Source organism: Delphinus delphis, chromosome 4 (genome assembly GCF_949987515.2).
Source record: "Delphinus delphis chromosome 4, mDelDel1.2, whole genome shotgun sequence".
In the NCBI taxonomy this organism is placed as follows: Eukaryota; Metazoa; Chordata; class Mammalia; order Artiodactyla; family Delphinidae; genus Delphinus; species Delphinus delphis.
In genome coordinates, this window is record NC_082686.1 from 72552192 (window position 1) to 72569972 (window position 17781).

Below are 17781 nucleotides of genomic sequence, written 5' to 3' on the forward strand. Positions count from 1 at the left end.
TTTTTTTCTTTCAAAATATTACTGCTCATTGACAATGTACCTGGTCACCCAAGAGCTTTGATGGAAGTGTAAAATTAGATTAATGCTGTTTTCATGCCTGCTAAGACAACTTCCATTCTGTAGCCCATGGATCAAGGAGTAATTTTGACTTTCAAGACTTACTAGTTATGATAGTGATTCCTCTGATGGATCTGGACAAAGTAAATTGAAAACCTCCCATAAAGGATTCACCATTCTAGATGCCATTAAGAGCATCAGTGATTCACGGAAGAGGTCAAAATATCAATATTAACAGGAGTTTGCAAGAAGTTGATTCCAAACCTCACTGATGACTTTGAGGGGTTTGAGACCTCAGCGGAGGAAGTAACTACAGATGTGAACCCACTCTTGGTGAAGATGCTGTGAAGATTACTGAAATGTCAACAAGGGATGGAAATATTACATCAACTTAGTTGATAAAGCAGCGGCAGGATCTGAGAGAACTGAGTGCAATTTTGAAAGAAGTTGACTGTGGGTAAAATGCTGTCAAATAGCATTGCATGCTCCAGAGAAACTGTTCACGAACGGGAGAGTCAGTCAGTTTGCAAACTTCACTGGTGTCTTATTTTTAGGAAACTGCCACAGCCACCCCAACCTCCAGCAACACCACCTTGATCAGTCAGCAGTCATCAATATGGAGGCAGGACCATCCACCAGCAAAAAAAACACTATGACTTGTGTAAGGCTCATTGATGGTTAGCATTTTTAGTAATAAAATATTTTTAAATTGATGTATGTATTGTTTTTAAAGACATAATTCTATTGCACATTTAACTGACTACAATATAGTGTAAACATAACTTTTATATACACTGGGAAACCAAAAAATTCGTGACTCGCTTTATTGTGATATTCACTGTATTGCAGTGGTCTGGAACTAAACCTGCAAAATCTGAGGTAATGCTTGTATTTCCTTTCCATCCTGAAACTCACTAAAATGACGACAACATCACCACCACCACCAAAAACAAACACAAAAGAGAGACGACAACAAGGAGAAAAGAGAGTTTAACATGGTTTTGGATGATGGTAAATTTAGCAGAGTAGAGGAAGCTCTAAATAGGGTGCCTGAAGAGAAGGATATTGAAACAAGATTTACTCCACGAGACCCCAGAAATGCTCACAAGTTAGAGGTGTACACTATCCAGGTAGGCAGAGATAAATTACTGCCATGAAAACAGAAGAACTGGTGGAACTTACTATAGAAATTAAATGTTACTCAAATGAAGAATATTTTATTATAAAAAGATACAGGTAAACAGAAGTGTTGGATGATATGACATATCAAGCTACACTAGTCACCCAGTAAAATATCAACTTAAAAAATTTTCTGGTTTGTATTTATTTTATATTTCTTTATCATACTATTATTATTCAAGAGGTTATATAACTTTCATTAATAAAATTATAATAATACTCCAACTCCTGAAAGACACACTATCAGGAAATCAATCATAAAAAAACATTTCCTTGGTTTGCAATACACTTTTCTACAGTAAAACTAAGTCATGGTGAAAAACCTGAAAGAATCTGCATGCATGCATAAAGACTGCAATAATCAGAAATTTAAAAAATTTACCTGACATAGAGGGATCGCTTCTGGCTAGTTCGAAGAGAACCTGAACCTGAACTAATGCTACTATTCATCATCTGCTCCCGTAAGTCATGTATTTTGGCTTCAAAACGACTGTATTCTGATGGAAGAAAAAAGAGAAATAAATTCATATTTTATATTCTAAAAAAATAAGTTACTTGAAGATAAAGTATTAAATATGTAAGCTGTCTTATAATTGATTAAATGTGGTCAGAACCTTAAAAGAGTAATCTATACAAGATTTTGCCCAAGATGCAAATTTTAAAACTTAACAATCTCTAAGTGTACCAGGAATTAGAACTGGTTGAAAACAGTATTTTCAGTATGCTATTTTAAAGTTCGTATCACATTTAATAAAGGACAATTTCCATGTATCAAATAGCAGTATCAATTTTACTGTCGAATTTAACTGTAAATTTTAAAAAGTAGGATTTATTCTAATTTTTATACTTAAAAAAGCCTAAAATAATTTATACTAGATGCTTTGTTTACTGACTTTTTCTGTGAAGAAATCAGCTAATCCTATATTTTCAAATTATAGAACTTGTGCAGGGTCAATAATATGTGAAAAATATGCCTTAATAAGTTAATAAATGAAATTAAATTTACTTCAACTCATTATATAATTTATAAATTTTCAAAATGTTAAAATAAGATGCACAAAAGCAATCTGAAGAAATAAACATTTTATTTAAGATACTTTTTATACAAAAACAAATATGATTTTGAAGATGGACTATTTTAAACTATATCATACATTAAAAGCTACCAAACCTATTAATAACAAAAAGTTTAAGCACTTTTTCAAAAATACTGCAATTACACGGTTATACACACTTATACCTTTTTCTCTATTTACAACAAACAACTAACAGACAAGTCAGATTCCATTAGATTTTTTTTATAAAACCAGTCTTATAGCAAGAGCAAGTAACTTGTCTGGAGCGTGTGTAGTTTTAAGAAGACAGAGTAAGAGTAAGCATGATTATTGCTGAGTTACTCTTCCTTTCACCACAGTCATCAAGCTTGTTTTCTGGATACCAAGATTAAGGAATTGAAGCAACAATTCATCAAAAAACTCAGAAATATTTAAATGCTCACAATAATATGTAATAAAATATTCTTTTATTGCCCTTTAAAAATATAATAGAAAATTTAAAGTATAAACATTAGTAGACTGATTAGTAAAAATGAATCCCTGACAATTCAACAATTATCAACTCATGGCAAATCTTTAGTCTATGTAGACGCAGCTAAGATACAGACAGATCGATGGATGAAGATAAAGATTAAAAATATGAAGTGAATCCTGAGTTTATACTGGTTCTTCTAATTAAAAATTAGGGCCATTAGGTTTTTACTTAATCTCTTCTTACTTTATATGCTTCCTTGCAATATGAAGAATCCTGGTTCTCAAGACACTGGGGGTAACAGAATTAGATGACCCATCACGACTTACTTGTTTTAACCCATATTATATTCACAACAGTCTTAAAATAACACCAAAACTACAACCATGACATGATTACTAAAAACAGTTAATTACCTTTGCTAGTTCTTTTTATCTTTGGAGTATGGCTTATTAGGAATATACAGTTGAATACTGTTTTAAAGTCACTGGGAATAGTTCCTTCCTAGGTGTTAAGGCTGCCAGCTGGATATACATCCAGGTTCATTTGTTCATTTTAATTTTCAACTTCAATTGTTAGGGGTTGCTTTTTACATTTTTCATTGTTTTTATAGGTAGGTAAAACAGTTCCAAAGTCAAATCTATAAAACAAGGATATCAAACAAGAATATCCCTCTCTCCCTAACCTACTCTGTCCTGGTCATTATAAACATTTAAAGAAATGTTTATACTTCCACTTTTAATAATATAAGTAAACATATATGTAACATACAAATATGTTTATACTTATTCTATATTATTTTAATATATGTATATTTAAACTATATATATATTTTATAATTAATATGTATATGTACATACACATATATGTATTGTTCCTCCTTGTTTAATAAACAGTAACATACACATTTCTCCACATTGCTTAACTTTTTAAAAATTAATTAATTTTTTTGGCTGTGTTGGGTCTTTGTTTCTGTGTGAGGGCTATCTCTAGTTGTGGCAAGCAGGGGCCACTCTTCATTGCGGTGCGCGGGCCTCTCACTACTGCGGCCTCTCTTGTTGCGGAGCACAGGCTCCAGACGGGCCTAGCTGCTCCACGGCATGTGGGATCCTCCCAGACCAGGGCTTGAACCCGTGTCCCCTGCATTAGCAGGCAGATTCTCAACCACTGCGCCACCAGGGAAGCCCTGCTTATTTTATTTAATAATAAGTAGTCTTATTGCAGTAATAGTAAGAATGCTCCACAGCAGTATATACAGACGTCCCTCATTCTTTTTTTATAGCTATATGGTTCTTTTATTTCTAAACTCTAACTCTTTGTTACAACAAGATACTATATAGGGTTAGAGTTTGCTTTACTAGCAAATCTGAAAATTGTTTTCTTGTAACAATTAAGCTGAATTAACTTTTGATATAATTGAAGTTGTGTGATCTCCAGTTCTATTCATTCTGTTTTATATTTTATGTTCATATGCTGAATATATATATATACATGACTTTTATACACATAGCTTGTGGCAGATTATATATTCCAAAGATGGAATATATAATTGCCATTCCCTGAACAAGAGGTGGAGTCTAATCCCCTTCTTGAATTTGGGCTGGTCTTATGACTCAATTGTAAGCAAGTGAATGTGGTAGAAACGATCATATGTGACTTTCTAGGTTACATCAGAAGAGTCCATGGAACATTTGCCTGGTTCTTATGGGCTGCTTGATCTGGAGGAAGCCAGACACCATGTAAGAAGTTCAACTACTCTCAAAGCACCACTCTTCAGAGGTCATGTGATAGTTCTCTGAGCCCAAACTTCTAGCTGATGCCAACAAAGTCCCAAGACAAGGGGAGTGAAGCCATTTTGGACCTTCCAAAGCAGCTCATCCATCAGCTGAATCTCATTAAGTGACCTCGGTCTATGCCACAAGAACCATACAAGCCAAAATTCCGGCGGAATTCCTACCATAGTGAATCCATAAAATGATGTTTTAATCCACTGAGCTTTAGGGGTGGTTATGAAGTAATAGCAACTGGAACACAGTTTCACTGTGCAGTCTATTTGTTCATATATATATACACATATATACATACACACACACACACAAGGACAAGCCTTCCTAAGTTTATATATATATATATATATATATATATATATATATACACGCACACACGCACATGCACACTAGATTCCTAAACAAGGGATCATATTATATGAATATATAAAATATTTATATAAAATTTGTATTTTAATAAATGTTTATAAAACACTTATAAACATTTATATATACTTAATAAAATATATTTAAATAAAATTTAAATATTTATAAAAGTAAATATATAAATATAAAATTAGGAAGCTTTATTCTGTTGTTCTAATGATAACTCTTGGTTTGGCTTTTGGCCCCCTACTATGAGCAATCTCCCCAGATCTAATTTGAAATATTATCCTTTTATATTAATAACTTCAAAGCAATCAGAAAGTTTATTCTAATTTTTTTTATCCTGTTGCGTTGGGTCTTCGTTGCTGCCTGCGGACTTTCTCTAGTTGCGGCGAGGGGGGGCTGCTCTTTGTTGCAGTGCGCGGGTTTCTCATTGCAGTGGCTTCTCTTGTTGCAGAGCATGGGCTCTAGGTGCACGGGCTTCAGTAGTTGCAGCACATGGGCTCAGCAGTTGTGGCCTGCAGGCTCTAGAGTGCAGGCTCAGTAGTTGTGGCGCATGGGCTTAGTTGCTCTGCGGTATGTGGGATCCTCCCAAACCAGGGCTTGAACCCATGTCCCCTGCATTGGCAGCTGGATTCTTAACTACTGAACCACCAGGCAAGTCCTTCTATTTTCACATTATCTACAATTCTACCCCCATTTTCTGATAACTGCATTTTTTCCAAACTGTCATAGCATACAGTTTTTTCATATTATACATTCTTTTCCTTATAACTACCTTAATTACTAACACCAGTCTTTATGTCAGCATCTCTTCCATTTTTGATGTCTGAAGTTTGTTCTTTCTCCTCAGGAAGGGTTTATGTGAACAATATCATCCTAATTCTCTGTTGATACATTTGATTGCAGTCTTTATATTTCAAGTCTGTTTGATTCACAGTTTCTTTCTTTGATTCTTAAATATGTTGACTCCATTGTCTCTTATAAATGATGGAGGATGAAGTTCTGATGACAACCTCATTTTCTTTTCTTTAAAAAAACATTTTTTGGGGGCCTGGAATTTCACCAAATTTTTTCTCTTAATTCCAATAATTTTATTAGAATGTTTCTCAGTGATGGTTATTACCTTAGGTACCTGGATTGTCCTTTCGATATGTAGCTTAAATTATTATTTTTAATTTCAGAAAAGTTTTCTTGTTTATATATTTTTATTATTTGTTTTGTTGTACTGTTTTGGTTTTTTCCTATGAGACTATTATATGCATGTTGAATATTCTCTGCCTACTTTCTACATCTGTCACTCTCAAACCCTTTCTTATTCTTTTTTAAAAATTAATATATTTTTAAAGATTGAAGCAATCACAAACTTTTTCCTGAACCATTTGAGAGTAACATGCTACTCTGACGTCACTCTTGAATTCTCAGTGTGTAATGCCTACAAATAAAGATACTTTCTTATACAATCACAAGACCATCAAAATCAAGAAAGCAATGTTAATACATTACTACATCTAATGCTCACATCCCACTGAAGTTTCCCCAATAATGTCCTTAATAGCAAAAGGATCCATTTTGAAATCATGAGTTATATCAGAGCATATAGACATTAAAATTGTCATATTTTTAAAGTCTCCTCCAGTCAGAGCAGTTTCTCAGTCTCTCCTTGACTTTGTAATCTTGCTACCGTTGAAAATTAGAGGACAATTATTTTGTAGAATGTCTTCTTTAGATTTGTCTGATGTTCCCACATTTAGTCCTGCAACTTTGGCAGGAATGTCACAGAAGAGATGTATGTTCTTTTCAATGCACCCTACCAGGTGGTATACATTTCTGATTTGTCCCATTACTGATGCTATAAACTTTCAGCACTTGATGAAGGTTGTGTCTGCCAGGTTTCTCTATTGCAAAATTACTCTTTTTCCATTTGCAAATAGCAAGTTATTGAAACCATGTACACATCTCCATTCTCATCAAACTTTCAATTAATTCACTTATTTATATTAGTAAAGACCCATGATTCCTTAGTTTATTCAGTGGATTACTATCAGGTATTATTATCATCAATCTGATGTTCAAATTGTTCCCAATTTGGCCAGTGGGAACCCTTTCAAATTGGATTATGTGCCCTTTGACATGCCTCCATCATTCCTTGAGCACTTCCTTGCTTTCTGGCATAAAATATTACAGAGTAATCTGTAATATTTCCTTGCCCCACTCCTGGAACAGGCCATTTATCCAAACAGCCTTGGTAATTTAGATGGGGAATAGTATTTAGAAGCTAAGATCTGAGGCTTAGGTGTGCTCATTGCTACTGGGGTGGCATTGAGCCCAGGCCTTCTCAGTGGATAGAGCCAGGGAATTCCATATATATATATGTAAAATAGATACACATTTATAACTATATGTTTATATTATGTAAACTGAAAATATGTTCATAAAAATTTCTCCAATTCTAATCTAATAATATATGGTCTATATTTAGTTTTCTCCCTTTCAATATTTATAACTCTCTTCTCCAACACTGAAAATCACAGACAACATTACCCTTAAAATATATATTCCTTTGATCAATCTCTCTGTATGTAACTAGCCTTCTGCTTCTAGTACCATCTACTTTCCAGACTGGGCTCTGACCAGTCCCATGTGTAACCATCTCACTCTGCTCAGGCTCCAACTCCTCACACCAGGACAGCTGCTTGTGTGGAAGCCCTCATCATGGTTAAGTCCCAACGGTTTACCATAGATGTCCCCCACCTTCCCAGCCCTGCAATGCACATAATTACCTTGCTATGCTTCACCTAATGGCTTTAATACAAAATTGATCAGGATGCAGAAGGGAAAGAACTCTTTATTTTTGATTTTTAAAAATTCCTCTTTTTTACCTACTTGCTTTAAATAACTATTGTGTGCTCCTTCTAGTTAAACTTAATTTTTAAAATAAAAGTTTTCTTTATCTCTAATAATTTCCTGAGTTCTATTAACTCATTTATGTTGTTCTTCCATATATTCATTTTCCTTTAACTTGTTTTGCAATATTAGGTTATACTTTTCATTTGTTTTGTGGGCATGTCTTTCTGGCATACTTTCATTGTAGAGACATTATTCTGATTCTTATTTTCATTTTCCAAATAGGTTTCCATTGGATTCAATCTTGATCCTTTTCTGTTGTTCATTTTATGAGAAATTAGTTTTCCTAAACTTTTTAAGGTAAGAGTATTGCATCAGGATGGCTTTTCTATCTCCACAGCTCTAAAACTCCCTTTTGCTGTTTCTGTCAAGTGTTCAAAGATATATCTCATATACTGTGAGATCTCCTGGGCTTTCTCTCCCCCCACTCATCTGGACCTTCTATATCCTTTGGCTCTATTATCCCTATCCTGCTCAGTTTGGATTTTATTCCTAGTAATTGTTCCTTGGTGTGGGGCTTTGAACTAAAAGGGAGCTGTAGCTGGTTAATTGGGTCATGGGGCTCAGACTGCTCCAGCTTCTTCACACCTTATTGCAGATCCCTTGCACTCACATGTAGATTGTGCAAAAACCCTTATAGTTTCAGAGGCAGTTCTCAATAGATCCACCTCGTTTTTTAAATGAGTACAGATTGGCTTTTGGGCTTCTTCTACTGATTCTCCGGGTACAGATGCTGATATCATGGGGTCTTACAGCTGTTGACAGCTTGTTTATACCTGCTTTTATATTGAGGTTCATGGGGATACCTTTTCATCTGGTTTTGCTATCTTAATTTTTTTCTGGGGGTGAGGAGTGGGGAGTTCTGGGCAATTCAGTTTTTTTTTTTGGTTTTTTTTTTGCAATTCAGTTTTAAATTTAACTTTTTTTTTTTTTAGATTTGAATTTTTATTTATTTTTAAAACACCTTTATTGGAGTATAATTGCTTTACAGTGGTGTGTTAGTTTCTGCTGTATAACAAACTGAATCAGCTATATATATACATACGTCCCCATAACTCCTCCCTCTTGCGTCTCCCTCCCACCCTCCCTATCCCACCCATCTAGGTGGATACAAAGCACCAAGCTGATCTGCCCGTGCTATGCAGGCGCTTCCCACCAGTGATCTATTTTACATTTGGTAGTGTATATATGTCCACACCACTCTTTCACTTCATCCCAGCTTACCCTTCCCTCTCCCCACGTCCTCAAATCCATTCTCTACGTCTGCGTCTTTATTCCTGTCCTGCCCCTAGGTTCTTTAGAACCTTTTTTTTTTGATTCCATATATATGTGTTAGCATATGGTATTTTTCTCTTTCTGACTTACTTCACTCTGTATGACAGTCTCTAGGTCCATCCACCTCACTACAAATAACTCAATTTCATTCCTTTTATGGCTGAGTAATATTCCATTGTATATATGTGCCACATCTTTTTTATCCATTCATCTGTCGATGGACACTAAGGTTGCTTCCATGTCCTGGCTATTATAAATAGAGCTGCAATGAACATTGTGGTACATGCCTCTTTTTGAATTATGGTTTTCTCAGGGTATGTGCCCAGTAGTGGGATTGCTGGGTCATATGGTAGTTCTATTTTTAGTTTTTTAAGGAACCTGCATACTGTTCTCCATAGTGGCTGTATCAATTTACATTCCCACCAACAGTGCAAGAGGGTTCCATTTTCTCCACACCCTCTCCAGCATTTACTGTTTGTAGATTTTTGGATGATGGCCATTCTGACTGGTGTGAGCTGATACCTCATTGTAGTTTTGATTTGCATTTCTCTAATGATTAGTGATGTTGAACATCCTTTCATGTGTTTGTTGGCAATCTGCATGTCTTCTTTGAAGAAATGTTTGTTTAGGTCTTCTGTCCATTTTTGGATTGAGTTGTTTGCTCTTTTTATATTGAGCTGCTTGTAAATTTTGGAGATTAATCCTCTGTCAGTTGCTTCATCTGCAAATATTTTCTCCCATTCTGAGGGTTGTCTTTTCATCTCGTTTATGGTTTCCTTTGCTGTGCAAAAGCTTTTAAGTTTCATTAGGTTCCATTTATTTTTGCTTTTACTTCCATTTCTCTAGGAGGTGGGTCAAAAAGGATCTTGCTGTGATTTACGTCATAGAGTGTTCTTCTGCCTATGTTTTCCTCTAAGAATTGTATAGTGTCTGGCCTTAGATTTAGGTCTTTAATCCATTTTGAATTTATTTTTGTATATGGTGTTAGGGTGTGTTCTAATTTCATTCTTTTACATGTAGCTGTCCAGTTTTTCCAGCACTGGGAAAGAGGCTGTCTTTTCTCTACTGTATATTTTTGCCTCCTATATCAAAGACAAGGTGACCATATATGTGTGGATTTATCTCTGGGCTTTCTATCCTGTTCCACTGATCTATATTTCTGTTTTTGTGCCAGTACCATACTGTCTTGATTACTGTAGATTTTTAGTGTAGTCTGAAGTCAGGGAGCCTGATTCCTCCAGCTCTGTTTTTCTTTCTCAAGATTGCTTTGGCTATTTGGGGTCTTTTGTGTTTCCATACAAATTATGAAATGTTTTGTTCTAGTTCTGTGAAAAATGCCATTGGTAGTTTGATAGGGATTGCACTGAATCTGTAGATCATTTTGGGTAGTACAGCCATTTTCACAATGTTCATTCTTCCAATTCAAGAACATGGTATATCTCTCCATCTGTTTGTATCATCTTTAATTTCCTTCATCAGTGTCTTATAGTTTTCTGCATACAGGTCTTTTGTCTCCTTAGGTAGGCTTATTCCTAGGCATTTTATTCTTTTTGTTACAGTGGTAAATGGGAGTGTACCTTTAACTTCTCTTTCAGATTTTTCATTGTTAGTGTATAGGAATGCCAGAGATTTCTGTGCATTAATTTTGTATCCTGCTACTTTACCAAATTCAATGATTAGCTCTAGTAGTTTTCTGGTGGCATCTTTAGGATTCTCTATGTATAGTATCATGTCATCTGCACAGTGACAGTTTTACTTTTTCTTTTCCGATTTGGATTCCTTTTCTTTTTCTTCTGATTGCTGTGGCTAAAACTTCCAAAACTATGTTGAATAATAGTGGTGAAAGTGGGCAACTTTGTCTTGTTCCTGATCTTAGTGGAAATGCTTTCAGTTTTTCACCACTGAGAACAATGCTGGCTGTGGTTTTGTCATACATGGCCTTCATTATGTTGAGGTAAGTTCCTTCTATGCCTACTTTCTGGAGGGTCTTTATTATAAATGGGTGTTGAATATTGTCGAAAGCTTTTTCTGCATCTATTGACAGGATCATATGAGTTTTCTCCTTCAATTTGTTAATACGGTTTATCACATTGATTGATTTGCATATATTGAAGAATCCTTGCATTCCTGGAATAAACCCCACTTGATCATGGTGTATGATCCTTTTAATGTGCTGTTGGATTCTGTTTGCTAGTATTTTGTTGAGGATTTTTGCATCTGTGTTCATCAGTGATATTGGCCTGTGGTTTTCTTTCTTTGTGACATCCTTGTCTGGTTTTGGCATCAGGGTGATGGTGGCCTCGTATAATGAGTTTGGGAGTGTTCCCCCTCTGCTATATTTTGGAACAGTTTGAGAAGGATAGGTGTTAGCTCTTCTCTAAATGTTTGATAGAATTTGCCTGTGAAGCCATCTGGTCCTGGGCTTTTGTTTGTTGGAAGATTTTTAATCACAGTTTCAATTTCAGTGCTTGTGATTGGTCTGTTTATATTTTCTATTTCTTCCTCGTTCAGTCTTGGAAGGTTGTGCTTTTCTAAGAATTTGTCCATTTCTTCCAGGTTGGCCATTTTATTGGCATATAGTTGCATGTAGTAATCTCTCATCATCCTTTGTATTTCTGCAGTGTCAGTAGTTACTTTTCCTTTTTCATTTCTAATTCTATTGATTTGAGTCTCCTTCCTTGTTTTCTTGATGAGTGTGGCTAATGGTTTATCAGTTTTGTTTATCTTCTCAAAGAACCAGCTTTTAGTTTTACTGATCTTTGGTATCGTTTCCTTCATTTCTTTTTCATTTTTTTCTAATCTGATCTTATTATTTCCTTCCTCCTGCTAACTTTGGGGTTATTTTGTTCTTCTTTCTCTAATTGCTTTAGGTGTAAGAGTAGGTTGTGTATTTGAGATGTTTTTTGTTTCTTGAGGTAGGATTGTATTGCTATAAACTTCCCTCTTGGAAATGCTTTTGCTGCATCCAATAGGTTTTGGGTCGTCGTGTTTTCATTGTCATTTGTTTCTAGGTATTTTTTTATTTCCTCTTTGATTTCTTCAGTGATCTCTTGCTTATTTAGTGTGTATTGTTTAGCCTCCACATGTTTGTAATTTTTACAGATTTTTTCCTGTAATTGACATCTAGTCTCATAGTGTTGTGGTTGGAAAAGATACCTGATACGATTTCAATTTTCTTAAATTTACCAAGGCTTGATTTGTGACCCAAGATATGATCTATCCTGGAGAATGTTCCATGAGCACTTGAGAAAAATGTGTATTCTGTTGTTTTTGGATGGAATGCCCTATAAGTATCAATTAAGTCCATCTTGTTTAATGTATCATTTAAAGCTTGTGTTTCCTTATTTATTTTCATTTTGGATGATCTGTCCATTGGTGAAAGTGGGGTGTTAAAGTCCCCTACTGTGATCGTGTTACTGTCGATTTCCCCTTTTATGGGTGTTAGCATTTGCCTTACGTATTGAGGTGCTCCTATGCTGGGTGCATAAATATTTAGAATTGTTATATCTTTTTCTTGGATTGATCCCTTCATCATTATGTAGTGTCCTTCTTTGTCTCTTGTAATAGTCTTCATTTTAAAGTCTATTTTGCCTGATATGAGAACTGCTACTCCAGCTTTCTTTTGATTTCCGTTTGCATGGAATATCTTTTTCCATCCCCTCACTTTCAGTCTGAATGTGTCCCTAGGTCTGAAGTGGGTTTCTCGTAGACACCATATATACGGGTCTTGTTTTTGTATCCATTCAGCCAGTCTATGTCTTTTGGTTGGAGCATTTAATCCATTTACGTTTAAGGTAGTTATCAATATGTATGTTCTTAATTGCCATTTTCTTAATTGTTTTGGGTTTATTATTGTAGGCCTTTTCCTTCTCTTGTGTTTCCTGCCTAGAGAAGTTCCTTTAGCATTTGTTGTAAAGCTGGTTTGGTGGTGCTGAATTCTCTTAGCTTTTGCTTGTCTGTAAAGGTTTTAATTTCTCCATCAAATCTGAATGAGATCCTTGCTGGATACAGTAATCTTGGTTGTAGGTTTTTCCCTTTCATCACTTTAAATATGTCCTGCCACTCACTTCTGGCTTGCAGTTTCTGCTAAAAGATCAGCTATTAACCTTATGGGATTCCCTTGTATGTTATTTGTCACTTTTCCCTTGCTGCTTTTAATATTTTTTCGTTGTATTTAATTTTTGATAGTTTGATTAATATGTGTCTTGGCGTATTTCTCCTTGGATTTATCCTGTATGGGACTCTCTGTGCTTCCTGGCCTTGACTATTTCCTTTCCCATATTAGGGAAGTTTTCAACTATAATCTCTTCAAATATTTTCTCAGTCCCTTTCTCTTTCTCTTCTTTTTCTGGGACCCCTATAATTCGAACGTTGGTGTGTTTAATGTTGTCCCAGAGGTTTCTGAGACTGTCCTCCATTCTTTTCATTCTTCTTTATTCTGCTCTGTGGTAGTTATTTCCACTATTTTATCTTCCAGGTCATCTATCCGTTCTTCTGCCTCAGTTATTCTGCTATTGATTCTTTCTGGAGAATTTTTAACTTCATTTACTGTGCTGTTCATCATTGTTTGTTTGCTCTTTAGTTCTTCTAGGTCCTTGTTAAATGTTTCTTGTATTTTCTCCATTCTATTTTCAAGATTTTGGATCATCTTTACTATCATTACTCTGAATTCTTTCTCAGGTAGACTGCCTATGTCGTCTTCATTTGTTTGGTCTGGTGGGTTTTTACCTTGCTCCTTCATCTGCTGTGTGTTTCTCTGTCTTCTCATTTTGCTTAACTTACTGTGTTTGGGGTCTCCTTTTCACAGGCTGCAGGTTTGTAGTTCCCGTTGTTTTTGGTGTCTGCCCCCAGTGGCTAAGGTTGGTTCAGTTGCGTAGGCCTTCTGGTGGAGGGGACTGGTGCCTGTCCTCTGGTGGATGAGGCTGGATCTTGTCTTTCTGGTGGGCAGGACCACGTCCGGTGGTGTGTTTTGGGGTGTCTGTGACCTTATTATGATTTTAGGCAGCCTCTCTGCTAATGGGTGGGGTTGTGTTCCTGTCTTGCTAGTTGTTTGGCATAGGTTGTCTGGCACTGTAGCTTGCTGGGTGTTGAATGGAGCTGGGTCTTGGCATTGAGATGGAGATGTCTGGGAGAGCTTTCGCCATGTGATATTATGTGGAGCCGGGAGGTCTCTGGTCAGAGGCGCAGGCCTGACACCCAGCCGGAGCACCAAGACCCTGTCAGCCACACGGCTGCTAGTGCTGGAGGGTCTCCTGCAGAGGCAGGGATTGGCTGTGTTTCACCACGGGGACAAGAACACTGGCAGAAGTTCTGGTAAGTACTCCTTGGCAAGAGCCCTCCAGAGTCCACCATTAGCCCTATCAAAGAGCCTGTCTAATTTTATTTTTAATAATGACCATGTTGGGACTTCCCTGGTGGCGCAGTGGTTAAGAATGCGCCTGCCAATGCAGAGGACACAGGTTTGAGCCCTGGTCCAGGAAGATCCCACATGCCACGGAACAACTAGGCCAGTGCACCACAACTACTGAACCTGTGCTCTAGAGCCCAAAAGCCACAACTACTGAGCCCGTGTGCCACAGCTACTGAAGCCCGCACCCTAGAGCCCATGCTCTGCAACAAGAGAAGCCAGGGCAATGAGAAGCCCACGCACTGCAATAGTAGCCCCCACTTGCCGCAACTAGAGGAAGCCTGCGCACAGCAACGAAGACCCAACACAGCCAAAAATAAATAAATTTATATATAAAAAAATAATGACCATGTTTAACAGCTAGTTTGCAAAATTCCTGAAAGTTTAACTGACCCTTGTAAGCCAGTACATCACTGCACTTATTCAAGTAACTTCTGTGATTCTTTAGTTCTCTGAGTTCCCAGTTTCCCTTCACTTTTTGTTTGATAATTCCTTACTGCCTTAGCAGCACTTTGATGCTTTTAATAAGACGCTCATTATATTTCACGTAACATTATTAGTTGTCTTCAGCCATCTTGCCAACTGAATTAACCAAAGTCCTAGTGATTTAAAATATTCTACGTTTTAGAAATTTAAAAACTTTCTGTAAAAAGATCACATTACCTTATTTTATAGTGAGGCAAAAAATTTCTTTCCTAAGAACTAAGTTACTACAAAGCAGTTACAGTCTCAGTCAACATTTAAGATATTGGAGACCTAAACTCAATTCCTGATAATTTCTTAAATACGTGCCTTTCTTATTTTGTTCACTCTGTTCAGATTTTCATATTTACGGTCTTTACTTACTATTAATAATTCCTCATAACCATCGGTCCGTCTGTTCCAAAGATACTTCAATACTTTCCTCAAAGTTACTTTTCCTTTAAGCCTTCCATTTCATTCACCTACCTAAGATTCTCATCTTTTCCTTTTGTTTCAATCAATTCATACTTTCAGCTCTAACAATTTCCACCTTACACCCATCCTGTGTACCCTTTCTTATATTTTATTTTGGAGGAAGTCTCATTTCTTTTTTTCTGCTAAGTCATTTGCACCCCTCTTCTAGAAATTACACCACAACTAATTTCAGGAAAGCTACCATTGGAGAGAACTAAAATGTTACCTAAGAGATAATCTCCACTAAGCATTTCAGAAATTCCTGAACCAAACTATATTTCCTGTCATGAAATATATTAGGGAGTCTCTGAACTACTGGCTGTAAGTTAAATAATATGTGTATGGTTATAAGAGGAGAGAAAATGTTTAATAGCGAACTTTCTGCATTTTATTCCGTTTTCAACTTCTCATCTTAGTTTGCACCTCCACACTTCAAGTGAAAAGATGGAGGAAAGCAGGGGGCAGAAGAGTGGGGAGAAATTTTACCTCTCCCAATTTCTTTGAAACTCGCAATCCCAACTATGAAGAATAAAACTCATTTATACTCTATAATGAAATATATTAATTAAATACACAGTTAACATCTGAGAGCAACAAGTATCAGAGAATGGATATTATGACTGGTCTAGAAAAGAAAAATGGAAAGTTTCTGAGTAAGAAGTCAGGCTGGTTGTTTTAAGTAGTTAGGAAAGGGTAGAAAGGTATAGGAAGGAAAGTAAGATACTGAAAAAAATTAATTAGGAATCTGCTCCAGAAAACCACTTTAAGAGATGACATATGTTTCCAAAGAAATGCCACTAATCCAATACAACCTCTCCATTCAGTCTCCAGACTCTCTTTGGTTGTTACCAAAAGTAATTATGAAAATAAAATGAGAAGATGGGTTAAAACTCGATCTCTGCAACTCAGATTTAAATTAAACCTTTGAAACACAGAAAAGTGTCTATCGCCAAACCTCTCAGCTTTTCTAGACCTCAGTGACTTGAAGATTAGGGACAGTAACACCAATCTCAAAGATTTTTTTTCTTCTTACAAAAACGAAATAAAAATACCTCATAAGTTTAAGACATGTCCAATGGGAAACAGAACATATAGTTAATATAAGTTTAATTCTTTCCCTTTGCTCTTTTTCCTTTATAATATCAATATAATTAATATTTTCTGAACCAAAAAATAAGGTCTGGAAGTTGGTATAGTATACCTGAGGAACACTGAGATAAAACATTTTTGAGTTTAGGGTTTGTGAAGGGAGGTAGCTTTAATGTATAGTTGAGAGGTGTTCAAGGTGTGGGGACCACTTGGAACCCCAGAGTTGTCACAGAGATTATTTTACGCTGAAGATATCTGAGGTTCAACAAATGTAGAAAAAAGCCTTCTTAGAGCTTTTGTTATCTGACTAAAAGGAGCTACTTCTGGGAAATGAGGCTATTGTAAATCTCCTCTCTTGGGGAGCTTTATGGCCTTGAAGAAGATGGAAAGACCACTCATACTGTAGAGACAAACATTATCACAAACTTTCTCCTAAAAATGTACTTTTCTTTCCTTAAGAAACCTATTTATTTTTCCCACAGAAGGCTTTTTATCTCCACTTCCTTTTCCATACTATGTTAGGTAGATAAGCCTTTAACTTTAATCATTTAATGAGCCAACTCCTTCTTTTGTTGGCTCTGTGTATGCAGGCAAAATAAAATATTTTCTTCTGTTAATCTGTCTTCTGTCAGTTTAATTCATAGGGCCCAGCTACTGAAACTAAAAGGGTAGAGGAAAAGTTTTTCCTCCTCTACAAAGGGCTAGAATGAATCTTAATCACTTAACAGCTATGTAACTGGCAAGTTACTTAACCTTTTTGTGCCTTATTTTACTCAACTGTAATGTAAAATGATGGTAAAAGTGCCCACTTTATAGGACTTTATGGGAATTAAAAGAGCTAATAAATATGGTTAGATGCCCGGCACACATTTTTTTCTATTACAGTCTATCACCCAGCCCACAGAGTCTATAACTATAGACCAGGAACTATCTGTCCAAATTTTGTAACTTCTGGATATGGAGAAAAAACTAGAATTGTATTTCCAGTGCCCATGTTTGATTTCTGATTATAATTCCCCAGAATGCTTAGTAGTAAAGCTCTAAAAACAAACTGTTGCTTGTCTCTGGAGTTAGCAAAACTGGGGGAGCTAGGAGTTAAAGTCATTCTAAATGTATTGTGGAGATTATTTTTTCATACTTAGAGCCTATGTCATAAAAGTTCAAAGTATACAGGCTGAAAAACTCATAATAGTATTTCATGGGAGACCAACAGGCAAGCTATAGATCCTAAAAGATAAAAACTTACTCTTA

General features: G+C 36.0%; 1 protein-coding gene across 17 annotated transcripts in view; it reads right to left on the reverse strand.

Moving 5' to 3' along the window:
- Positions 1-17781, reverse strand: part of DLG1 (discs large MAGUK scaffold protein 1) — a 285716-nt gene that overhangs the window by 53913 nt on the left and 214022 nt on the right. For all 17 annotated transcript variants that reach the window (XM_060010895.1, XM_060010903.1, XM_060010902.1 and 14 more), the window contains one exon: positions 1619-1733. In XM_060010895.1, the coding sequence (XP_059866878.1) occupies positions 1619-1733 (115 nt within the window). The remainder of the gene's footprint in view (positions 1-1618; positions 1734-17781) is intronic.